The sequence below is a fragment of the Dama dama genome, chromosome 23 (genome assembly GCF_033118175.1).
Source record: "Dama dama isolate Ldn47 chromosome 23, ASM3311817v1, whole genome shotgun sequence".
In the NCBI taxonomy this organism is placed as follows: domain Eukaryota; kingdom Metazoa; phylum Chordata; class Mammalia; order Artiodactyla; family Cervidae; genus Dama; species Dama dama.
This window is the reverse complement of record NC_083703.1, coordinates 30,445,563-30,472,469: the sequence shown is the minus strand read 5'-3', so window position 1 is coordinate 30,472,469 and position 26,907 is coordinate 30,445,563. Positions and strand designations below refer to the sequence as shown.

At 41.9% G+C, this 26,907-nt stretch overlaps 1 protein-coding gene across 1 annotated transcript; it reads right to left on the bottom strand.

Annotated features, from left to right (window-relative positions):
- Window positions 1-493: 493 nt before the first annotated feature.
- On the bottom strand, window positions 494-26,378 carry OLAH (oleoyl-ACP hydrolase). The gene is made up of 8 exons (XM_061125734.1): window positions 26,245-26,378; window positions 25,372-25,537; window positions 21,077-21,207; window positions 11,277-11,415; window positions 8,996-9,095; window positions 7,931-8,091; window positions 2,200-2,282; window positions 494-1,611 (listed from the first exon to the last, which is right to left on the bottom strand). The coding sequence occupies exons 2-8, from the start codon at window positions 25,401-25,403 to the stop codon at window positions 1,472-1,474; spliced, it is 786 nt and encodes a 261-aa protein (XP_060981717.1). The 5' UTR covers window positions 25,404-25,537; window positions 26,245-26,378; the 3' UTR covers window positions 494-1,471.
- Between the last annotated feature and the right edge of the window lie 529 nt (window positions 26,379-26,907).

Genomic DNA, 26,907 nt, shown 5'->3' with positions numbered 1-26,907 from the left:
GTGCACACTAAACGGTGAACATAGTTTCTTGAGGTTACCTTTAACTCAAATGTATTACATGAATTTTAACTCAAAACCCTCCCCCCTGACAATGAATTTTATATTATTTTCACTTTGTTAAAAAGAAACAATGGGGACTTCCCTGGTGGTCCAGTAGCTAAAACTCGGAGGTCCCAATGCAGGGGCCCAGGTTTGATCCCTGGTCAGGGAACTAGATCCCACATGCTGCAACTTAGAGTTCATATGCTGCAACTAAGACCCACTGCAGCCAAATAAATAAAAATTAAAAAGAATGATATATTCTAAAAAGTCCCTCTTGTGTGTATTTCCCTTAATCTTACTAAGACTCTCTATATACTATTTTTAAACCAACAAAAACACGACCCCATATTATGTGATCCCAAACACATCCGTGCTTTAGATGACATTTTAGCGTGTCAAGCTGTGTTAAGCTTTGGAAGCCGTAAGGAAGAGACACTGGTTGCATGCAGTAGGGGCTTTATTGTGAAGAACCAAGGGAGATAACAAATCAAGGTGCCAATTAAACAGCCAGGATTCCAAGAGACAAACATGGTTTGGGCCTCGGCAGAGATGGCAGGACCCATGTAGCCCTGGGGATATGGTGCCTCTCCATCCCGGGCAGTAGGCATCTGTGAATCCTACCAGTGGTGGTCTGCCGTTGCTCTGACTCAGATCATTCTCCTACTTAATTTTTTCCCTTTTCTTTCCTGTATGTTTCCAACTGGTGTGCTTGCTTTCTCTGTCTGATTCAGATGATCACACATGAAGCTGAGGCAGCCTGCTGGGTCTGGCATTTGTGCCTGACCCTCTGTACACTGAGGACTAGACTCCAGACAGTCACCCTGAGTCCCAGTTGGTCATTGCCTGAACAGCAGCGGGAACACACAGAGATAGCAAGCAGTCCAGGTCAGAGGAACCCCTTAGAAGAGAACCTAAGAAGGCTACGGGCATTCCAGGGACTTGCCAGGACAGGCAGCAATGATTATTCAGGGCTATCTTATTTTAACATTTCCTCATTGATTGGGGCAACCCTATATTTCAAAAGATGAGATCAGGCTTTGGGCCCCAGTGTGTTAATGAAACAGTCATTTCATTTCAAGCACTTCCCCTGTCTGTGATTTTCACTGTCAGAATAACCGAAAGGAAGAAACGAATCATTGCCCAAGCAGGAACTTCATTGACAAACCTTCCACAGATGAGACCCAAATGTGATTCTAATACAAAGAAAAAAGACCCTCCCGAAAGTATTCTTGACCCATTCATCTTGCATCCCCCAGATATGTAAATGCTCTGTGGGGAAATACATTTGTAGATAACACATCACCCTGACAGCAGCAAATTGATCATTTTCCAATCTCTGAAACAAACTCCTAAGCTACTCTGAAAAACCGAAGAAGAGTATCACATGATCAATGGGACTGTTTTAAGACCAAGAAGGGGAGGTTATCTGTCAAGAGGCAAGCGCTGATATTTCTAGAGACTTGGTTATGTATTTCTTGATGAAGCTTGTGTTGGAAGGTTCCAGAAGATAGAAGTGGTGTCCTGGAAGCACAAAACTGTCAAAATTTCCACTGGTTACATCTTTCCAGGCTGAAAAAACAGAATTGTATTTAATAACAAATGATGCCACCACCCGCAGATTTACTTCCAGGTGTTACTTTTCTAAGAGCTGACACTGGTGGTAGGGTTACTTCCATGGTTTCATGTTCTGTGCATCCTGAATTTTTAATTTCTCAGAGACCTCTCAGTATGCAGTGGTATTACCTGCCTTCTCTCATTTTACACAGAACTGACATCTCTCCATTTACACTAGATAAAACTGGGACCAGTTTTCTACTCCATGCAACTGCCAGTTGAGAGGTTTTTTGTTGTTGTTTTTAACACTAATACTTTTGTTTGGCGTTTGTGCCCTATACTAACCAGACCATTTTTATACAAGTGAATTTTTTTAAAAAGACACTTACTTGAAGTATGGCAATAGTTTAAGGATAAAAAAAGAAGCATGGATATTACACATCCCCTTGTAGTGTATGAAAAAATGTGCACGGCTGGATTTATGAACTAGTACAGGACATTTAAAAAAAAATCAGATCTGTGCTGCAAGGCCTGCCAGCACCTCTGGCATGGAAATCATCAGATATCTCAATAAAACACCTCAAGCCATCAAAATCATTTCACCTTCCATATCCACTGGTATATCTTCAGATCCAGAAAAGCATGTTATGTCACAAGAAAGACGAGTCTTCGAGTGTGTGTCACAGCTGCAAATATAAAGGTGCCGGTTGGTAACATTTCGTATTAGACACCCCCTAGAATCTTTTCCTATTAATAACCTCATTTAAATCAAACAAGTCCTCACTTCCTTCCCTTTTGCTGTTTACAGCAATACAAACATTTTATTTTATTTTATTTTTATCCATGGCACTTTTACGTGTCAGCACCTGAGAGTCACTGTGGTCCAGGTTATTTTCCAAGATCTTCTGGCTTCTGGAACAGCCAGGTGCAGGCAGGTGGCACCTGGGCACCCAGTCCAACTCAAAATGGGGCTGGTTATATAGTATCTTCAACTATCATTCCCCTGAAATGGCCACCTCTCTATCCCCCAGCCCTTCGTTGTTCGGCAGAGGGTTGCTGTGTGCAGAATAGATGCAGATTTATGGACAGAGGGCCCCTGAGTTGATTCTGCCGATTCTCAGTTTCATCAAAACAGCAGGAAACCATTTGCTGAGAGCTGGTGCTGGGGGCTGTGTTAGTCCCTAGGGACACTTGGGTAAGCACAGCCCCTTTCCTCCTGCCGCTTAGAGACTGGCTGGGGAGACAGACATTAATGAAGTCGCCGGATGACTGAACAGATGGGTCACCAAGTTCAGGGTGATCTGTGAACACTTGACAAGTGGGGGGTGGAGTGACATCAAGCAGGGACTCCCTGGAACATGGGGTTAGACTTGAGATCTGAGTAGATAGGAAAAACTCGGCAACGGGCAGAGATGGCAGGGAAAGAGGAGCCAGGTGAGCACAAACCAGGTGGCTTTTGTTCCATGAGTGAATGGAGAATTGGGACAAATTGTGGTAGAAGAAGCAAGCAAGAGGACTTCCCTGTGGTCCAGTGGCTAGGACTCTAAGCTTCCAATGCAAGGGGTGCAGGTTCAATCCTGGGTCAGGGAACTAGGATCCCACAGGCAACGTGATGTGACCAAAAAACAGAATAATAAGCAAGCGAGGGCCACGTGTAGGTCTCCTGAAGAGATCTGGTCATCCTAAGAGAGTCAGAAGCCACCAAGAGGATTTAGGGCAAGGCATATCATGACTGGACTTGACAGTCATCCCTTTTGGTACAATGTGTAGAACAGACTGAAGGGGACAAAGGGTTGTCTCTTTCAATAGTCCGGGCAAGAATTCCCACTTCTGCCTGGAATGTAGAAAACCAGGGGTGCCCCTCGCAGCCTAACAAGGAAAAATGCCCGACAAACTGCAAAACCATAAATTCTTGAACTCATCAGGAAGCTGAGTTTGCAAGGCAAACCAGATAGCGAACTCCAGGGAAGGCTGGGCCCCTCTAAGGAGAGGTGGGTCACACGGACTGTCTCATGTAGGCAGAGCACAGGATGAAGGGGTGTCTGCTGTCCATGTGGGTGAGAAGGAACCAGCTACAAATGCTCAAGTGCTGGGGACCAAGCGTGGGGTGATGTGTCAGAGGCAGTTCACACTGACTCACAGGCTCCTGTCCATGGCCCCCCACGAGGGGTTCACGAGAAAGAATAGGAACAGGCAGGAGGTCAGAAATAGCCCTCTCTGCTGGGCAGGTGGACAGCAGGAAATTGGATGCGACCATGAGATGGACACTAACCCCGCCCCCAGTCAAGTCCTCCCCTCCTACTAAGCAGAAATCTCAGTTGCTGGAGGAGGGGCATCAAATACTCCCACCACGCCCCCCGCCCAGGGCACATGGGAAGATCCATGGATGTAGGGAATGGAAGCATTAACCCTCTACCCTGGGGGAAGGAATGGGAAGGGTCTTGGGCCCCCTGTGCTGTGCTTAGTCACTCAGTTGTGTCCAACTGCTTGCAACCCCATGGACTGTAGCCCACCAGGCTCCTCTGTCCATGGGGATTCTCCAGGCAAGAATACTGGAGTATGTTGCCATGTCCTCCTCCAGGGGGTCTTCCCAACCCAGGGGTCAAACCCAGTTCTCCCACAGGAAGACAGATTCTTTACCATCTGAACCACCAGGGAAGCTCAAGAATACTGGAGAGGGTAGTCTATCCCTTCTTCAAGGGATCTTCGTGACCCAAGAATCAAACAAGGGTCTCCTGCATTGCAGGTGGATCCTTTACCGGCTGAGCTGCCAGGCCCCCAGTTCTATACAAAAGCCAAGGGAAAGTCTTCTACTTCTGGGGAGGGACTGGAAACTTCCACCTAATACCCACCAGACCCACCCACAAGGCCTAGACACAGAGGACCTGGCTAAGACTGAAGCTGAAGATTGGCTCAGATATCCAAGAGCTCCCCGTGTTACCCCAGATGCTAGCATCACACATAGGGGGCCAAACAACAGCTGTCAGTGGGGGAGAGCCTGGAGAGAGACAGAAAAATTGAGAAAAATCCTCCAGTCTAGTCTCCACAGTAAGCACACAGTAACTTGGGAGAACCATTGCCCTGAAATGTAACCATAGTAGCAACAAAACCGAAACTCAGCTCCTCTCTAGTCTGGACTGACCCAACTCCCCACATTCAGGTCCTGCCAGAGGAGATGTGCTCAAATCATAAAGTATATTTATGTCAGTTCCATGCATGATATCCTTCAATAGAATACCTGTTTTATGCATGATACCTAGCTTTCAATAAAAAAAAAAATTATCAGACACAAAAAGCAATATATAACCTCCATTGTTAAGAGGCAAAGTAATTAAAAGAATAAGACTTCCCAGGTGGCTCAGTGGTAAATTACCCGCCTGCCAAAGCAGGAGACATAAAAGACTCCGGTTCAATCCGTGGATGGTGAAGATCCCTTGGAGGAGGGCATGGCAACCCACTCCAGTATTCTTGCTTGGAGAACCCCATGGACAGAGGAGCCTGGCGGACTACAGTCCATAGGGTTGCAAAGAGTCGGACACGACTGAAGTGACTTAGCACACATGCACAAGGCTCAAATAAGACCCAGATGTTGGAATTGTCAGAGAAGGGCTTGACAGTCGCTATGATGGAGATGCCAAAGGATTTCATGGAAAAAATGGACATATGTGAACAAATGGGGAAGTTCATTAAAGAGGTGAAGACTGCAAGAAAGAGTCCAAAAGAAATTCTAGAAATAAGCAGTAGCAGCAACAGGGCATTCCTTTGACAAGCTATTCAGTAGATTTGATAACGGCTGAGCGAAGAATCAGTCAACATGAAGATGGTTAATGGAAATTATCGAAACTGAAACGAAAAGAAAAAAAAAGTTTTAAAAAAAGGAGAACATCTGAGAGCCCTGGGACGATGACAGCCAGCCTGACCTGTGTGTCGTCAGGGTCCCAGAGAGAGAAGAGGACTGTGCATTCGTCCGAGTAGGACAGGAGGACAGCTTGAGTGAAGTGAAGCTGCAAAGCCTTCCCTCCTGCCTCGGATTTTCCTTTTGACCTCCAGGCTTTGAGCCTTGGGGGTGGGTGATGGGCAAGGAGAGGGTGGAGAGACATTTCAGGTCTGATTTCATGTATATTGGGAAAAGCTGAGTGCTGCGGAGAGCTGGAGAGAGGAGAGCAGACCGAGGAAGGGGAAGGAGCGGAAGCAGAAAGGGGAGAATCCAGAACAAGCTTAGGACATTTGAGATTTGGAGAGAGGAAGTGAATCCTTATAAGTAGCTCCTGAGGTTTGATTTGCTGGGGAGAGGGTGAGACTATTAAAAAACTTTTTTTTTTTTTTTAATTCTGCAAGTGGAATATCCTTGTGAGTGACTTTTATTTTCAGTCTGGGGGAGGTTTCTTTTGAGAGCTCTTGAGAGTTTAGCTAAACTGCTTTATAATATTGGTGCCTCAGCATCCATGCTGTGTGGCCAGGCAGCTTGTGAGAGTCTGGACCTGACCCTCGGCCTTCCTGGAGCACGTGCAGAGTCACGAACATGGGTGAGTTCCTGTTGTGACCCTCCCCCAGCGGCCTAGGTGACAGCTGCTCCGGACCCCCTAGAGCCTTCCCTTGTATACCTTTTAGATAAACCTCCCGTGAAGTTGACCAAAACCTGCTCTTTGGGGTTCAAGTTGACCAATCCGGACTTAGCCCGGGAATTCCAAAGCCCTCCACCCACGCCTAAGGGCATGTCCATCAGGTCCGGCCACCTCTCTGCCTGCAGTCGGCCTTGACCTCCCCGTGTGGCCCCACGAGGTGCACCGTGGACCTCCTCCATGACCCGTGAGTCATGAACTTCTCTATTTCAATTTCTCTCAGGGTCTGTGGTTGAACCTCCGCTCCCTTTCCAACACTCAGGGTTCTTCTTAACAAATGTTAATTCCCCAAAGTCACCAGAGCCTCTGGTAGTGAATTGTCGGGTTGGATTTTTAAAAGTTGAGGGTGGTTTGTCATGTGCCATATCCACGCCGTCTCCTAAACACACCCTCCTGGCCTCCTCACCTACCACGCCTTGAGGGGTTTACTCTCAGCATCCCTTCCTCCAGGCGGGACCCTGGATCCAGATCTCACAGCCACTAGGCCAGGGGTCTGGATCCTGGTGAACAGCCTCTGCAGAAGGCATGTTTGTGCGAGGCTTAATTAAAAAGCAGCTTTTGCCTACGCTATTTCACTGAATGTCCACAGTGCTTTGAATCACGTTTCCTTTGGCGGAAGTAGGGGATGTCGGATTTGGACTGGTGTTTCTTGGATTCTGACTCCATGCTAAGCCAGGAACACAGACAGCACAGCCCTGTGGGGACCACATTTGCTCAGACAGTTGGGGTAGAAATGGAGAAAGATGACAGACCAGGGCAGCTAGTGCCCCTAGTGGTGGAGTAGAGGTGGGCATCGGCGTGAACGCAGAGATGTGATAAAAAATGAACAGGATTGTCTCTGTTCCCAAGGTGCTTCAAGTCTGCTCCACTTTTTCTTTTTTTTAAAGCTATTTGTATAAACTTCTACTCACAGGCACTGCCTGTGGAGGCTCTAGGTTCAGCTCCAGGCTTTGTGGCAGAAAGAAAAGGAACACAGACCCATGTGTCCGGCTCCTCCCCAAAGGAGACAAGAGCCAGATGAAATTGAAGAAATGCATGATGGTATATAATAGTGACTGAGGGCCAAATGCTGGCCCCACAGGTCCTGCTGTGGGGAGGTTAGAAAAGGAAGAACCTTGTGGTTTCAGTTTATTAGGGCCAGTATCTGGAACATTAGGACTTCAGTCCTATTAGAAGAATCAAATGTCAATGAGACCTCTCAGGAGACAGGAATAGTCAGGTGTCATGGAACCAAATGAGTTCTGGAACAAAATTCCCCCAAGAAGCAAACCACTCCCTTGTCTTGGATCACCTCCACATATTTAATAAGTAGGGATCCCCTTCTGCTGTTCCCCTAAGAAGATGAGCATCCTTTGACATTAGTAATTTATTCAGCAAATGTTTTTTATGTGATAAAGCATACTGGATTGGCCAAAAAGTTCATTTGGGGATTTTGTAAGATCTTATGGAAAAACTCGAACAAACTTTTGGCCAACCCAACACACATTGAACCACATTTTTTTAAAAAGATAAAGATGCCCTGTTCATCCTTGATTAATGTAATTTCCATGCCCAGGCTCCATTTTAAGGCAGCAAAAATATCACAGGTGGGCCTCAAAAGAAAACAAGTCAAACTCTGCCTTCCTGGATAAGCATCCTCAGAGAACGGCCAACCTGCATCTTCCATAGATAATTTTTTTTAAAAAGAAAGAAAACATGCCTCAATGACTTACATGACATCTTTCAAAATGTGAAGATCTGCTAACACTTTGGTAACAGATTCTTGACTCAGTTCCTCATCACCAACAAAATCCTCAGGAATGCCTCCCATTTTCTTTAGTAAAAAGGCAGTTTGTTCGTCACACATATCATCTTTGAGGAAACGAAGTTGGGCCTTTGGCATGAAACAGTAAAAACATTACTCTGACATTTCATTTAAAGCACCTGTTCAGACCCTGAGTGCTCTCTACTCTCCCTTTCGGTGATTTTGAGAGTTCTCTGATGAGGGCTTTCCTGGTGGTCCAGGGGTTAAGAATCCGCCTTGTGGGGAGTACAAGATGGCGGAGACATAGGTGGACATGGAGTACACCTCTCTCCACGGATACATCAGGAATACACCTTCAGACACAGGAGTGCTCACAGAACATCACCTGATGGCAGACAGGAGTACCTGACCACCGGAAAAGAATCTGCCTTGGTGGTGCAGGGCACACTGGTTCAATCCCTGGTCCAGGAAGATCCCACATGCCGCGGACCAACTCAGCCTGTGTGACACAACTCCTGAGCCCATGTGCGACACCTACTGAAGCCTGTGTGCCCTGGAGCTCCGTTCCACAACAAAAGAAGCCACCGCAGTGAGAAGCCTGCGCCATAACTAGAGAAGAGCCCTGGCTCTCTGCAACTTAGAGGGAGCTGTGCACAGCAATGAGGACCCAGCACAGCCAAAAATAAACATTTTTTATTAAAAAAAAAAAGAATGATCCAGTTAGTTTGCTGAAAGTTAAATTCTCTGCTGACTCAGAATGGAGGAAAATACACTTAGAATCAATAGTTTTCATCAGAGACGCCTGGGCCAGTGCAGGCACTGACCGGGAAACAGTTAAAGTGCATTTCAGAGCAAAGATGAGAAGATGACAGTGAAAGAGATTTGTGAGTGTTTCATTAACCAATAGTATCTTTTATTCATCACCATGTCTACTGGTGATCAAAACTCATCAGAAAGGAAAACAATGACTTGATTTCACCACTGTACTACCATCCATCCCACCACCCTCCCTAAGGAAAACGAAATTACTTACATGAGGAGGGCTTATACTTGACACAAATAAATGTACCGGTTCTAGATTATATTTTTCTTTGAGATGTAGCGCAGTAAAAAATGCAGTATAAGATCCCATACTACATTTGGGGAAGAAAAACATGACAATAACTATTCAACGAAATTCATGGTAATACATCAGAAGTCCACAAGAACTCATAAACACAGCAATGATCATGAAACAGACCGAAGGAGAGCTTACATTAGTTGAATAATAGCTAACTTATTTGTAAATGGTAAGTTTTCAATGATTTGCAGCAACATCAGCAGTGTTTCAAGACATCCTAGATAATTCAAAGTAGGATGGAATACTGATTTCCACCATGCCTTGAAATTAATTTAAATTTCCTTTCCTCCCTGAAAGATAGATGTCACTATGTATTTAATATTTATCAGCAGTTTTCAAGGTATAGTCTGGGGACTTCCAGGAGTTCCTGTCACCTTTTCAGGTGGTCTGTGAGGTTAAAGCCATTTTTAGAATATTGCTAAAATGTTTCCCTTTTAAACTCTCATTTTTTTTTTTTAGGAGAGCATAGTTGAGTTTTCCATACACCACGTGTGTCATGGGTTATCAGCACAGTTGGAATGCAAAAGAGAGAATCTTAGCTGCCTTCTCATAAGCCAGACATGTGTGCCACAGTGTACCAAATGTGTGCCAAAGTGTAAAATAGTGCCACTCTTCTCACAGTGCTTTTTTGGGAAAATACAGTCTTGCATAAAATATGTATTCTTTATAGCAGCATATAAGGGGATTATTAATGTTAAGTATCTTGAAAGTTTCATAGTTTTATTTTCTAATATGGTAAATATTGATGGATAAACCACACATAAAATCTTGTTGATCCCCTCAATGCTTCCAGAAGTATTGGGTTGGCCAAAAGGTTTGTCTGGGTTTCTCCATACCATGTTACAGAAACACCTGAATGAACCTTTTGGTCAACCCAGTATTAAAGCAATGCCAGGAGTAAAAAGTTTGTGAACTGCTGTAGACATTATGTAGTTATATTTTGTAGACAGTATTGATCAAGAACATTTTTTGCAACTATCTTCAAGCAATGAACAAAGGAAACTCAGTTCCATGGTCATTGCCGCTGGAGTGTAAACTGAAGGTGATTTGGAAATTTCTATCAAGTGCTCTATCAATGTGTATGTCATTAACCTAAATTCTGGACATGTGGTCCTTAGGAAATTTATAAGAAATGTATACTAAATTTTCTACAAAAATGTCATCAAAGTGCTTTTATAACAGAAAATAAGATAGAAATAATTCTTCTCTTAAAAGGAATTGACAAAATCATCTTGCAGCAATTACAGATCTCCATAGCAATAGTTTAAGTAGGGGGAAAAATTAGGAAGAAATATAAAATAGGATCCCAACATGCAAAAATACTATGGAGCCACATCAAAATTCTGAAGGATTATCTGGGATAATGGATACTTTGATTTTTCTTTTCTTTTTTTTTTTTTTTTTTTTTTTGCTCAATCGTATCTGTAAATATATATAATACAGGAGCCAAAATGTACTGAGTCCTTACCATAATTAATACCAAGTAATTTATGGTTATTATTCATTTAATCCTCAGAAATGGAGCCATTATCATTCCGGCTTCCCAGAGGAAGAAACTTAATTCAGAAACCCAAGGAAGTTGCCAAAGGTCAAACTGAGTAAGAGGCAGACAGAATTCTGATATTTATGATTTAACCTTAAAATCCTACAGATTAGCTTAAGAAATACATACTCTTTATATCCTTTTTAATTTTAAAAATAAATGGGATATACGTTGCTGCTAGAGTCTTGATTTTACAAATCTTAATGCTTTCTGCCTAAAAGGGAAAAAAAGTCAGATGATTGTACAGACTGGCCAATTGTAAGAGCCGTGGCTGGTCAGAGTTACCCAACATGCTGGGGCTATTTTCAAAAGAGAAGATACCAAGAGAAGCCTAGGATCTACACACTCCTGAAGGAGAGGTTTCCATTCATTTCAGCACTAGGCCTTTCCATCTTTTCGGTCCCTACTAGGACTTCTTTCAGTCTGACTTTCTCATTTGAGAAGAGCTCTAACCATACTGAATCAATCATTCTTTCAAGCAGTGGTGAAACATCAAAACCAAACTAAAACAAAGGCACACATCCCAGAAGACACAGAGGACAACGTTAACCATGGATCTGTGGTGGAAAAAAGTCCCCCAAATGTTTTTCAAAACAGAGGTTTAAAAACAACAACAATAAAAAAAATAAAATAAAAACGGAGGTTAAATACCTGTGGCCAAAAAATGCAAAATTTTCACCCTGGATGATCGGCAGTAGGGCACAGGTAATTTCATCAACCACCTGATGCATGTCACTTGCAAAAAGTTCGTCAAGCCGACTTTCTCTTCCAGCAAGCCGTATGGCATGCACTGGAAGTAAAGGAAGACGGTTAATGTGTGCAGATGGTGGGAGGGTTGCTGCGATACTGTGAAAGGGCTTAAGTTAATATGGTGGGAAGAGTATCAAAGATGTGAATAATATTAGTCAAATGTAAGGAGAGAAAAATTTTAGAATTTGCTGATTAAATGAACACAAGCTATAGCAGACTACATATCTAAAAAATACTCTCCAACATTTAGAATTTTTTAAAAAACGTTTAGAAACACTGGATGAATCATGCATGCAGAGTTTGGCTCACACTAAGGTAAATGGTATAACTAGAAAAGAGAAAAAATAAGAGGGAATTAAAAATTCCAGCCCATTACACAGAGTGAAGTAAGCCAGAAAGATAAACACCAGTACAGTATACTAATGCATATATATGGAATTTAGAAAGATGGTAACGGGTAACCGTATATGCAAGACAGAAAAAGAGACACAGGTGTATAGAACAGACTTTTGGATTCTATGGGAGAAGGCGAGGGTGGGATGATCTGAGAGAAGAGCATCGAAACATGTATATTATCAAGTGTGAAACAGATCGCCAGCCCAGGTTGGAAGCATGAGACAAGTGCTCAGGGCTGGTGCACTGGGAAGACCTAGAGGGATGGGATGGGGAGGGAGGTGGGAGGGGGGATCAGGATGGGGAACACATGTAAATCCATGGTGATTCATGTCAATGTATGGCAAAAACCACTACAATACTGTAAAGTAATTAGCCTCCAAATAATAAAAATAAATGAAAAATAAATAAATAAAAACAACTGGAAAAAAAAATAAAAAAAAATAAAAATTCCAGTCATGAGCCTATGCTAACAGAATGACTGTCTATGGCTTCTTGTTGTTCAGTCGCTTAGTTGTGTTTGACTCTTTGCGACCCTATGGACTGCTGCACACCAGGCTTCCCTGTCCTTCAACTCCTGGAGCTTGCTCAAACTCGTGTCCATCGAGTTGGTGATGCCATCCAACCATCTCATCCTCTGTCATCCCCTTCTCCTCCTGCTTTCAATCTTTCCCAGCATCAGGATCTTTTCCAATGAATCAGTTCTTTGCATCAGGTGGCCAAAGTACTGGAGTTTCAGCTTCAGCATCAGTCCTTCCAATGAATATTCAGGACTGATTTCCTTTAGGATTGATTGGTTGGACCTCCTTGCAGAACAAGGGACTCTCAAGAATCTTCTCCAACACCACAGTTCAAAAGCATCAATTCTTCAGAGCTCAGCTTTCTTTATGGTCCAACTCTCATATCCATACATGACTACTGGAAAAACCATAGCTTTGAAGAGACCGACCTTTGTCAGCAAAGTAATGTCTCTGCTTTTTAATATGCTGTCTAGGTTGGTCATAGCTTTTCTTCCAAGGAGCAAGCCTCTTTTAATTTCATGGCTGCAATCACCATCTGCAGTGATTTTGGAGACCAGGAAAATAAAGTCTTTCACTGTTTCCATTGTTTTCCCATCTATTTGCCATGATGTGATGGGACTGGATGCCATGATCTTTGTTTTTTGAATGTTGAGTTTTACACCAGCTCTTTCACTCTCCTCTTTGACTTTCATCAAGAGGTTCTTAATGAGGTTCCTCTTCACTTTCTGCCATAATGCTGGTGTCACCTGCATATCTGAGGTTACTGATATTTCTCTCAGCAATCTTGATTCCAGATTGTGCTTTGTCCAGCCCGGCATTTCACATGATGTACTCTGCATATAAGTTAAATAAGCAGGGTGGCAATATACAGCCTTGATGTACTCCTTTCCCAATTTGGAACCAGTCCATTGTTCCATGTCTGTTTCTAACTGTTATGTCTTGACCTGCATACAGGTTTCTCAGGAGGCAGGTAAGATGGTCTGGTATTCCCATGTCTTTAAGAGTTTTCCACAGTTTGTTGTTATCCACATAGTCAAAGGCTTTAGCATAGTAAATGAAGCAGATGTTTTCCTGGAATTCCCTTGCTTTTTCTTTGATCCAATGAATGTTGGCAATTTGGTCTCTGCCTTTTCTAAATCCAGCTTGAACATCTGGAAGTTCTCGGTTCATGTGCTGTTGAAGCCTAGTTTGGAGAATTTCGAGCATTACTTTGCTAGCGTGTGAAATGAGTGCAATTGTGCATAGTTTGAACATTCTTTGGCATTCCCTTTGTTTTGGATTGGAATGAAAACTGACCTTTTCCAGTCCTGAAGCCACTGCTGAGTTTTCCAAATTTGCTGGCATACTGAGTATAGCACTTTAACATCATCATCTTTCAGGATTTGAAACAGCTCAGTAGGAACTCCATCACCTACACTAGCTTTGTTCGTAGCGATGCTTCCTAAGGCCCACTTGACTTTGCATTCCAGGATGTCCAGGACTATAGGTGAGTGATCACACCATTGTGGCTTGTATCAGGAATATAAGACACCAAGTTTCAAGGGTGGCTGAGAAGGACAAGGCATTGAAGTGCCTTAAATTTATGAGAAAGGCAAATAGACCAATGGCACAGAATAGAGAGCTTAGAGATAGACGACATACGTGTGGGAACTTACTTTTTGACTGTGTTGACATTTAAAATCAGTGGGAAGGAAAGTGTAGGTCTCTGAATAACCAAGTCAGCTGATTATTCATGTGAAATCAATAAATACCTAGCTCTTACATGATACAGAAAAGTCAATTCTAGCTTGAATATGACAAAATGCTTAAAAGTTGATAGAAGAAAATATTGGCAAATAACTTTGTGACCGACAGTTAGGGTATACTTTTTAAAGTAAGCCGTAAGAAGTGCAAACTTTAAGAGAGATAAACTTGACTATATTAAAATTTAAGACTTCCATGGATCAAAAGACAACATGTGAAGAAAGAAATGGCATAGACTGGGAAAGACATTTTAACCTCCACTACCTAAAAAATTAGGGTCATAAATATGTAAAGAATTTCTAGACATCAATAAAAAGAAGAGAATCAATTGGAAAAGTAAGCATACGAATCTGATGAGAAACTCACAGGGAAGGAAGCATAAATAGACATGTGAGTTTGAGCAAAATTCAGGAGATTGTGAAGGACAGGGAAGGGTGGCCTGCTGCAGGAGTCCATGGGGTGGCGAGGAGTCGGACACAGCTGAGAGACTGAGCAACAGGAACAATATATATGTGAGAAACACGCCCAGGCGCACCTATAGCAAGGATCGCTCCGTTTAAAATCAGAGGGATTTATCTTGTAATTGGAAGTTGTACCTTTTGACCACCTTCACCCCTTTCTTCCAATCACTTCTGTTCTCTGAATTTGTTCTTTTAGATTCCACATATAAGTGATAGTATTTGTCTTTCTCTGTCTGACTTATTTCACTTAGTATAATGCCCTTAAGATCCATCCATGATGTTGCAAATGGCAGGATTTCCTTCCTTTCAGCTCAGTATTAACTATTATTTCATTATCTGTCTATCTAGATATCACATTTTCTATATCATTCATCCATCAGTGGACACTTAGGTTGCTTCCATGTCTTGGCTATTGTAAGTAATGCTCTAATGAACATGGGACGTGTAGCTATCTCTTTGAGATAACCAGTTTTGTTTCTTTCAATATATACCCAGAAGTGGAATTGCTGGATCACATGGTAGTTCTATTTTTAATTTTTTGAGGAACTTCCATACTGTTTGCCAGAGTAACTTCACTAATTCGTATTCCTACCAACAGTGCACAAGGGTTCCCTTTTCTCCGTGTCCTCATCAATGCTTTTGTCATTTTGGGAACCAGCATTTTAACAGGTGTGAGGTGATACCTTGTGGTTTTGATTTGCATTTCCCTGATGATGAGTGATGTTGAGCATCTTTTCATGTACCTGTTGGCCATGTAAGTTGTCTTTCAGAAAATATCTATTCAGTTCCTCTGTTTATTCAATTTTAAAATCATTGTTTTTTGGTATTGAGTTGTATGAGTTCCTTATATGTTTTAGCTATTAACTCCTTCTTAGGGGTTTTATTTGCAAATATTTTCTTCCATTTGGTAGGTTGCTTTTTCATTTTGCTGATTCTTTTGTGGTGCAGAAGCTTTTTAGTTTGGAGTCATCTTGTTTATTTATCTTACTTTTGTGTTTGGGCTGTAGGTGTCATCTCTGAAAAACTGTAACCAAGATTAATGTCAAGGAGCTTTTTCTTTGTTTCCTTCTAGGAGATTTATAATTTCAGGTCTTATGTTTGAGTCTTTAATTCTTTTTGAGTTAATTTTTTGAGTGAGTGATGAGAGTGGTCTAGTTGCATTCTTCTGTGAATATCCAGCTTTCCCTGCACCATTTATTGAAGAGACTGTCTTTTCTGTGGGCTTTCCTGGTGGCTCAGCTGGTAAAGAATCCACCTGCAATGCAGGAGACCTGGGTTCGATCCCTGCGTTGGGAAGATCCCCTGGAGGAGGGCATGGCAGCCCACTCCAGTATTCTGGCTGGGAGAATTCCATGGACTGTATAGTCCTTGGGGTTGCAAAGCATCCAACAAAACTGAGCGACTTTCATATCGCTCTCGTCAAATGTTTGTTGACTGTGTATTTGGGAAGTTATCTCTGGACTTTCAATTCTATTGCATTTGCCTGTGTGTCTGTTTTTATGCCAAAGGATACTATTTTGATTACTATGAATACATTCTAGGGATATAATGTACAATATGGTGACTATAGTTAACAATATTGTATTGCATATTTGAAAATTGCTAAGAGAATAGATCCAAAAAATTATCACAGGAAAGATAACTGAAACTATTTAAGAGGATAGATGTTAACTAAACGTATATGATGATCATTTCACAATACATACATGTCAAGCTATGTGGTTCAGCTTAAACTTATTCACCATGTGCAGGCGTGTGTGTGTGTGTGTGAGTGCGCTCAGTCACTCAGTCATGATGACTCTTTGCAACCCCATGGACTGTAGCCCGCCAGGCTCCACTGTCCATGGAATTTTTTAGGCAAGAGTATTGGAGCGAGTTGCCATTTCCTCCTCCAAGGGATCTTCCCAATCCAGGGATTGAACCTGCGTCTCTTGCGTTTCCTGCCTTAGCAGATGGATTCTTTACCACTGCGCCACCTGGGAAGCCCCAAGCTTCTTCAGTCATTTACATCTCAATAACATTGGAAATAACAGAACAAAATCAGAATAATTTCATGCACAGATTGGCAAAAAATTTAAAGACTTGGCAATAACAGTGTTGTCAAGGATATAAAGGGATTCTAATTTTCATGTGCTGCTTTGGCAGTATAAATCTTTGCAGTTCCTTTGGAGGACAGTTTGAAGTAGAGACATTCCTATTCCAATACCCAGAAATTCCACCTTTAAGTATAGACTTTTACCCATGCATGCATGAACACATACAGTTGCCCCTTGAACAACAAGAGTTTGAACTGGGAGAGTCCACTTATATGCAGATTTTTTTTCGATAGTAAGTATACAGTACTACAAGAAATGCAGCTGGTTAATTCCACAGATGCTGAACCCTGAAAACAGAGGGCCAACTACTCATTATACATGGATTCTCAACTGTGTAGAGGTTCAGCATCCCTAACCCCTGCACTATTTAAAGGTCAACTGTATGTGAGACTGCTCACAGAAGTTATTACACATAGCAGAAAAAGACCTTAATACCTATAAAGAGAAAACTAGACACATACAGTCACACAGTGGAATAATATATACTAGTTAAAAGTCAGTGAAGTAGAGAGTCACATATTCAAGGGATGAATCTCAGAAAAACAGAGGGGAAAAAAGCAAGCTTCAGAGGAACATTTACAGTATGTTACATTTATATAAAGTCAGAAAAATATGTGAAATATCTATCTTAGACTGTCAACTGTTGATTGAAAACCTCATACGAAATTACCTTCAATAATTTGTAAAATATATTTATATATTAGTAACAGGGCTCTCTTCTTCTAGTGCATGGGTTTTGGGGAGACCTCCATGGCAGAGTGTTGGTACCTGGAAATGGAGAGAAAGGGGCTTGGAAAGCATGAGGGAGCAGAGTTGTAGTGGCTGAGAAAGGCACCTTGGAAAGGGAGGAACATCCCTTGGAGGCCTGATGGCAAAAATAAAGAAGGAAGTGACTGAAGATAAGAGCCCCACAGATGCCAGGTAGCATCGAAGAATCAGAAGAATGAACCCCCCCCAACTCCACAGTGTCATTTATTTATAAACTGCACTTCACTTATAGTGACAGAAGAGGGCACCCTTGAACTAATAAACAGAGTAAGCAACTAATTGCCTCGGGCTACCCCGTGCTGACGGAGAAGGCAATGGCACCTTACTCCAGTGCTCTTGCCTGGAAAATCCCATGGACGGAGGAGCCTGGTAGGCTGCAGTCCATGGGGTCCTAAGAGTCGGACACTACTGAGAGACTTCACTTTCACTTTTCACTTTCATGCATTGGAGAAGGAAATGGCAACCCACTCCAGTGTTTTTGCCTGGAGAATCCCAGGGACAGGGGAGCCTGGTGGGCTGCTGTCTATGGGGTTGCACAGACGGAAGCGACTTAGCAGCAGCAGCAGCACCCCCTGCTGAATGACCTGGGTGGTTTTTCGTTTTTTCATACAGGAATTTTTTTTTTTTTTTTTTAATTTCTGGGGTAGTTTAAACTCATACATGGTTCAATATTCAAGAGGTACAAAAAGGCTTGCAATGCAAGAATCTCTCCAAATCTTGCTCTTAGCCACCTAGTTATCCAGCTGCTGCTGCTAAGGGCAATCAAAGGTATCAATTATTAATATAAGCCTTGAAAGGTATTTTATGCATATGTTAAATGTAAGTTCATTTCCTTCCTCATCCCCTCCTTACAAAAATGTAGTGTATGAGTCCCACTGTTTAAGAACATGAGTTTATTCCTCAAAACATCTCAAAGTTCCAGAATGACCTGTTTTTGTGGGTCAGGAAAATCCAACATACTTCATCATGAGTAGAAGCATAACACACAAAACAAAGTAAGAGTCAAACTTTTTCAGCTAATGATTGAACATGCTTTTTAAAAAGCTCACAAAGCAAAGCAAACAATACAAAACTCTAATATAAATTCAAATGAGAAATTGCAGACATGAAAAAACACTATAACTCAGAAATTGAAAATCCTGAACAGAAATAGTCAGACAGTTGCACAAAGGGGTGACAGAATACTGGAAAGAAATTGATTGAAGGGACAAAAATTATTTTTAAAATGACTGAATGTTGTCTGCGAGGTAATAGATGCAATGTATTTAAATGGATATGGAGGACAGGAATAAAAGAGCTGGGAATAAGAAAACAAAGAAAAAAGGAAAAGAGCCCAAAAGAAGGTGATAATCACAAAAGTCAGAAAGGGTTCCAACACAGGGACAAATGGTGACTCTCAAGAAATGTAAACAAACTAAAATACTGGTAAAGAACTAATATTTGAAATTATAATCCATGTAAATGTCCCTGAAATATAATGACATGAAACTGTGTGTTGAAGATAATTGAGGAAACAGGGTGAGGCGTAGTTGAGAACAACTTTGCAAGTTTTCCATAAATCTAAACCATTTTAAAAAATAGTTGTATTTTTAAAAGATTAACAGAGATCTTAATCAAAAGTAAAAATAAAATCTGAAGCAAATATTTCAAAATAGTAGTATTGAAAAGGCAGTAGTAATTGATATTTGATGGTTTCTTAGACTACGCTATTGAACCAACTTTCCAGGATCTAGGACCTAGAGAGTGTCATCTCTAGTGAGGATAACACTTACTTACTTGAGACACTTCACTCAGAGATTGTTGTCTTCCCTGGTAGGGGAGATGACAATCTCTGAGTGAAGTCAGACACAGGAAGACAAATATATGGTATTGCTTATATGTGAAATCTAAAAAACTATAAATGAACTTATTTACAAAACAGATGTGGAGTCACAGATGGAAAAAATAAACTTACCAAGGGATAAGAGGGCTATAAACTGGGAGACTGGGGTTGACATGTACACACTACTAAATATAAAATAAGTAACTAATAAGAACCTGCTGTATAGCACGGAGACCTCTACTCAATACTCTGTAATAGCCTATATGGGAAAAGAGTCTATAAAAAAAGAAAAGACTCCATATAGGTATAACTGAGTCCCTTTGCTACACACCTGAAACTAACACAGCATTGTAAATCAACTATAATCCAATAAAAAAATTTTTTTAATATCTTACAGCAGAAAAATCCTCTCATTGAACAGGTAGGGAAGCTGAATAACACGCACGCACAGTACCTGTTTGAAGGCATCATTGAACTGCTGGGGCAACCTGGACCTCCCTGAAGAGAGGAAAACTCTGGAGAAGTGAAGTGCAATTTCTCCAGCCTCTTTCCTGCTGTAGAGATATGTCAATTACCTGGTACAGGTTGCAAGTTCTAGACTGCAGGTGGAGGTCTACTTTTTCTTTTTAAGTTTCTGTTAGAATATAATTGCTTTACTTTTAAGAGGCCAAGAAGTCAGCAGCACTGTATATATTCCCACAGGGCTAGAGAGGGAAAAGTTGGAAAAGTGCAAGTCGCTCAGTCGTGTCTGACTCTTTGCAACCCCATGGACTATATGATCCATGGAATTCTCCAGGCCAGAATACTGGAGTGGGTAGCGTTTCCCTTCTCCAGGGGATCTTCCCAACCCAGGGACTGAACCCAGGTCTCCTGCATTGCAGGTGGATTCTTTACCAGCTGAGCCAAAAGCTGGAAAACAGTGCTGTAACGTCAGCCAAGAATTAGATGCTGTGACCTCAGATATAAGGGACTTCCGTGGTGGGTCAGACTATAAACCATCTATCTGCAAGGTGGGAGATCTGGGTCTGATCCCTGGGTGAGGAAGATCCCCTGGAGAAGAAAATGGCAACCCACTCCAGTATTCTCGCCTAAAGAATCTCATAAACAGAGGAACCTGGCAGACTACAGTCCATGGGGGTCCCAAAGAGTTGGACACAACTGAGTGACTTACAGTTTCAGAGAGGTAAGAGGTACAGTGTTTTGTCCCTCAAGGCTTTTAACTTATCTTAAGCTACCCATGTCCGGGAATAAGAAAATATAATCAGAAAATGACTTAAAAGAAGAGTGGTGTTTAATTCACTTTCATGCTGCTGTGAGAAAAAAAATTCAAGTTCACAGTCCACCAATAAGAAAGTACCTAGGACAGGGGCTTTCCAGGTGGCTCAGTGGTAAAGAATCCACTTGCCAATGCATGAGACGTGGGTTTGATCTCTGGGTCAGGAAGATCTTTTGGAGAAGGAAATAGCTATCTATTCCAGTGTTCTTGCCTGGGTAATCCCATGGACAGAGGCTGATGGGCTGCAGTCCATGGAATCGCAAAAGAGTCAGACATGACTTAGAGACTAAACAACAACAACAATAAAAAAGGAAAGAAAGAAAATTCCTAAGACAGACAGGGTAATAGACAGAGAGACAAGGGGCGTAAAAAAGTTGAACAGAGTCTGAACAGAATCTCAGTGACCTATTGGCCTTAACAAATGGTATAACATGTTTAATTCGGTAACAGAAGATAGCAGAATTTCTTACTCTGGAAGTAGAAAAATCACAAAATTGCTCTTATTGAAGAGCAATCTTGAGTGTCTATTAATATTAACTATCCCCCAGTAAGGAAATCTGTATTATTTGTATGTGCATGTTATCTGACCGTGCAAATTACTTACTGTAAAAGTTCACATACCTTCCACGGAATTAGGAATATCTTGGCCCCATTTGGCAAAGAAAGTGGAGCCACCTCCTCCCCAAGGAAAGCAAACCAGCCTAAAAAGTGCATTACGATTCTGGTATAAGCAGTTCACAACTTTTTCATTCCTAGGGAGAAAATTCAAATATTTAACATGATGTAAAGTAAGTTCACCTGTCCTAACTGATTTAGGTGTGTTTTAACAGAAATTTTTATTCATTATAAGGAGACTGTATTCATATATAAAGGGATCACCTTTTTTTTTTCCCAACAAGAACAGCCAAAAAAATTTTTCGTGGATTCATTTTTAACAGTTAGTATATATAAACTTTGATAGATGTAAGTGAAATAGTCAAGTATCTATATGTAATATTTAGGAAGTACATTTCATATGCACATTTAAAAGGGATAGACATGCTAATTTAGAAATCACCTTTTTCCCAATTCAGGGAATACTTGTATCTACACAGTTTTATCTCAATGTCTTCATGATTTCAGGTCATCTGTAAGTTTTCCAAAGCATGTAATTTTCACTCCCTTCTGAGTGTTAATTAAATACACCTTTTTGTATCTGCATATAATCATTGGAAATTTCACCACAGTGTCCAACTATCCTTCCACCTAGTATTCCAGATAATTGCTTTTTAAAAAATTCAATATATATATATATATTCAACATAAATATATGTACAAAACATTCAATATATATCCGTTTGCATCATCCATAATTTAAACACTTCCTGTAAAGTCTTCACGTTGATCATTAAATTATTTACAAAGTTATATAGTCTTGCCAAATGTGAGATAATCAATCCTACTATCATGATTAAATCTCTCTTGCCTCTCTCTTTTTTAAGTTCCCATTTAGTCAGTTGATCTCTGTGCTGTGTTGTGCTTAGTCACTCAGTCATGTCTGACTCTTTGTGAACCCCATGGACTGTAACCCTCCAAGCTCCTCTGTCCATGAGGATTTTCCAGGCAAGAATACTGGAGTGGGTTACCATGCCCTCCTCCAGGGGATCTTCCCAACGCAGGGATTGAACCCAGGTCTCCTGCATTGCAGGTGGGTTCTTTACCAGCTGAGCCACCTGAGAAGCCCAAGAATACTGGAGTGGGCAGCCTATCCCTCCTCCAGGGGATCTTCCCAACCCAGGAATTGAACCAGGGTCTCCTGCATTGCAGGTGGATTCTTTACCAGCTGAACTACCAGGGACGCACCCCCAGTTGATCTCTACAAGCATCCAAAACTAACAATGATTGAGATTTTGTCAGGTTTACATGTATTCCTTAAAGAGGATTTTGGTTTTCATGATAAAAATAATAGAACGCTACTAATTATGAGAAACTTTACACAAACTTAAGCATAAGTTAAAACCTTTCTTGGGGGGAAGAATAACTTATGGAGAAAAACTCCTTGGCTTGTATTAGGGCATTTATGTTAATAATTGCTAATTTAAAGAGAAAAAAGGGCAATTTTTTTTAAAGGTTTTTTAATGTGGGCCATTTTTAAAGTCTTGATTGAACTTGTTACAGTATGTTTTTTATGTTTTGGTTTTTTGGCAGCCATGGGGCATGTGGGATCTTAGCTCCCTGACCAGGGATCAGGCCCACTGCACTGGAAGGCAACGTCTTAACTACTGGATGGTCAGGGAAGTCCCCTCAAAGGGGTAATTTTAATGTTTTCTTTTGAAGAGGGACATTTTGTACTTGAGGCTACATTCCTTCTAACTAAAGGAGATCAATCCTGAGTGTTCATTGGAAGGACTGATGTTGAAGCTGAAACTCCAATACTTTGGCCACCTGATATGAAAAGCTGACTTATTTGAAAAGACCCTGATGCTGGGAAAGTTTGAGGGCAGGAGGAGAAGGGGATGACAGAGGATGAGATGGTTGGATGGCATCATCGACTCGATGGACATGGGTTTGGGTGGACTCCGGGAGTTGGTGATGGACAGGGAGGCCTGGTGTGCTGCAGTTCATGGGATTGCAAAGAGTCGGACACGACTGAGCGACTGAACTGAACTGAAATGATTATCAGCAAACTCACTGACCATGGATTAGCCCTAAATAAGAGCTTTATAGCTATCAACCATTTACTGGAAAAACACTAGAGTCATTTTTTAAAGGAGTACAAAACCTTCCATAGAGCCTTCCACAGTTTGGTAAAAACTGCATAGCTAATTGGTGAGTTTTCTGAATCTTATTTCTGGAAGCTATTGAAGAGTCTAGAAAAATGACTTGAATTCAACATTACTTTAAAACAAGTCCATATTTTTTAAAGCCAAGGAGCCCTACTTCAGTCTATTTCAATGACTTGCATTCTCATGAACAAAAATATCAGAATAAGTATAGCCTTGCCATACCTGAAGACTATGTAATCAGCAGAAGTAGTTCTGCTGATTACAGGAGTTCTATAAGGAAAACAATACAAAGCCATAAACACAAAATTAGGTTTAGACACTCTGATCATTGCTGTTTTTTTTCGTTGCTAAGTCATTTCCAACTCTGCAACTCCGTGGACTATAGCCCTCCAGACTCCTCTGTCCATGGGATTTCTCAGGCAAGAATACTGGGTTACCATTTCCTTCTCCTGGAGATCTTCCCCACCCAGGGATCAAACCTGTGTCTCCTGTGTTGGCAGTCAGATTCTTTACCACTGAGCCACCAGCGAAACCGTTTGATCATTAGTTTCAAGATAAAACCACCTTTCTTTGCCTTGGGAGTTGAGGTAGGAGCTGCTCTTCACTTATTTAGAGCCGGGCCAGTGTCGCAGTGGATCCTCAGAACCCACATTGATGGGGTGCCTGCCCTCCACAGCAAACCCACGGCGAAGATCTCACAAGAAGGTAGTGCCTGGGAGGGTATTGCTCATTGCTGTGAAGCCTGGACAGTTAGCAGAACATTCTCATTCTTGGGCTCTTGCCTGTCCTCTGCCTCCGTCCAATCTCCTGTGTCTCCTGAGAAAAACAGACGCAGACCAAGAAAAGCTAACCTTCCCAAGCCAATCCTCTGGGTGGAAGCCTTCTGCCTGCACTTGCCTTCTCTTTGTCTTCCCCTTCTTCATTTTTGGTTTCGGTTAAATCATAAAATTCTAAGACTTTAGAGTTGAGAGGTATTAGAGCAATCATTTAACCCACTATCAACAGCCTGATAGCTCAGTTGGTAAAGAATCCACCTGCAATGCAGGAGACCCAGGTTTGATTCCTGAGTGGGGAAGACCTGCTGGAGAAGGGATAGGCTACTCACTCCAGTATTCTTGGGCTTCCCTTGTAGCTCAGCTGGTAAAGAATCCTCTCACAATGTGAGAGACCTGGGTTCGATCTCTGGGTTGGGAAGATCCCCTAGAGATGGGGAAGGCTACCCACTCCAGTATTCTGGCCTAGAGAATTCCATGGACTGTGTAGTCCATGGGGGTCACAAAGAGTCAGACACGACTGAGCGACTTTCACTTTCAACAGCCTAGTGACTAAGGCTGTGGAAACAAAGAGATCTGAATTCAAATCCGTTGATATGACATTAGGAAAATGACCTGAGTGACTGAAAGTCTCAATGTCCTCATCTATAAAATGAGGACAATCATAGCGTCTTCCTTACATTTTGATTAAATGTCTCAAAAATACTCAGCATGGTTTTAGGAACCCACAAAACAAAAATGAATGTTTTCTATTAATCCTGGTTTGACAGTTGGAGAAATTGAGGTCAAGAGATGTTAGGTTACTCGCCCAGGGTCACCTGGCCAGTGACAAGTCAGGAATTAGAACACAAGTCCTATTTATCCTAAGAGCTATTTCCCCACTTTATCCTTCTTCTTGTTTTCTCAGCATCAACAAGCAACAAGTGGACCCATAAGTGGCAGGGAGTGGATAGCATACCTGGGAGGCTTCAGATGACAGAGCCAGGGACACAGACCTCTACTCTACTTCTGGGTGTAAATGGAATCTTACTTTCACATTTGTAGCCAAGTCATGGATTTACAGTTTCACATTAAGCTCACCACCAAGTCAGTACCATTTTACACAGTGAGTAGTTGGTACCATTTACAATACCTTACAGGACTTCCCTAGCGGTCCAGTGGTTAAGACTCTGCACTTCCAGTGCAGGGTTCGGTCCCTTGTTGGGGAAACTAGGATCCCACATGGTGTGGCAAAAACACAAATACCTTGCACTAGGGAGAAAGGCCATCAAATGAGGTCTCTCTGAGAAGCCCCTTCCCATGTAAAAGGGCAACCTCCAGAGGCAGAGTATTAGAGCACCTGGGATTGGAAAAACCCAGACTACACACAGTGACGTACCTGATTGTCTCAGCTTTGTCTCTGCTCTCCATTTTTTGAGGAAATGGTACAAAATTGCTGCTCTCAGGAACTTTCTGGCCAGTGCCAAATTCAATACCTCTTTGGATATAAAACCTCTGATCAGCCTCGAGCACACTTTTAAATCTGTTGATTATTGCTCCAAGCCCTATTTTAAAAAAAGAAAAAAAAGAGGAGAAGAAATGGATTAGAAGCAACATGACAGATGTTATGTTGGAGTCCCCTGCCTCAGCTCACATTCAATCATCAGTAAGTGTTTCCATTAGCTGAACCCCTGGCTAGTACAGAGAAAGACAAAGATGCAACATTACTAAAACTCTAGCTAGTAAATGCCCTGCAGCCAAGTCAAACCAAGAACACTCAATGCTTACTAGAAAATTGGGGTCTGAGGAGAGGTTTGAGTTTGAAATATTGGTGTCTTCATTTTCTAGATATTTATAAAGTTTTAAAACTTAAGGAAGAATTAGGAGGTCTTAGAAAAACTTTACTGCTAATACCAAACTTCTGGGACATCCCTGCTAGCTCAGTGGCTAAGAAACCACTTCCAAAGCAGGGGACATGGGTTCAACCCCTGGTCTGGAAAGATTCTATCTGCCATGGAGCATCTAAGCCCATGCCCCACAACTACTGAGCCCATGTGCCTAGATCCTGTGCTCCCCAACAAGAGAGGCCACTGCAACAAGAAGCCCATGCACCGCAACAAAGAGTAGCCCCCACTCACTGCAGCTAAAAAAATCGCGCACACAGCAATGAAGACCAGTGCAACCAAAAATAAACAAATAAATAAAAAATGAAATATCAAACTTCCAACTCTGCAAGCTGCAAATATTCAGAAAAGAAAGGAAGAATAATTACCCCTCCAAGTGGACTTTATCCTTTTACTTCCTAGAAGCTCCTTGAATCACGTCAAGGCCCTGGATCACTCAGCTGTGAGCCTCAGGAGTGTTCCCCGGAGACCAGGCTGATATCTCAGTGTGCTGACTTCTTATAGTGCAGTGCAGAGCACCTGGAGAAACTGAAAGACCTGCTTGACTAGGGGAAGAAAGTTCCTGGAGGCGGGGATCAGCTTGTCACTCAGGCTGTTTTCTTAGTAAGAAGGGTCTGGAGAAATTACAAATTCTCAAAAAAAAACCCCACCTGTATGATTCATTAGGATTTCACTGGCTCCTTAAGTAAAGACATGAAATGCCAGAAGAGACGGCTTTGTCTACCAAGAAAAATTGGCAATCAGAGGTTGGATGCATATTTTTTGTGTTTATGACTGAAGGCTGTTACTGAGGGCTACAGAACTTCAGTAAAATGAGGCTAAATTCCACCAGCTGTTTTTAATAGAAATAAGTAAAACCTATTCTTCTTTCTGATATCATCTTATTTTTGACTTGGCACATCATAGGCAGGAGAAGTGTTTACTTTTACTTAATAGGTCTTTCCTGGTGGTCCAGTGGTTGAGAATTTGCCTACAAATACAGGGGACATGGGTTCAGTCTCTGGTCCAGGAAGATCCCACATGCCACAGAG

Bases quoted from the DNA above. Each gene is read 5' to 3' on its own strand.
- OLAH (XM_061125734.1), bottom strand. From the start codon at position 25,403: ATGGAGAGCAGAGACAAAGCTGAGACAATCAG. The intron at 11,416-21,076 runs GTATGTGAACTT...CTTTACTTCCAG, and splicing joins TATTCCTAATTCCGTGGAAG to TGCATGCCATACGGCTTGCT. The intron at 9,096-11,276 runs GTATTTAACCTC...CCCCAAATGTAG, and splicing joins TTTGCATTTTTTGGCCACAG to TATGGGATCTTATACTGCAT.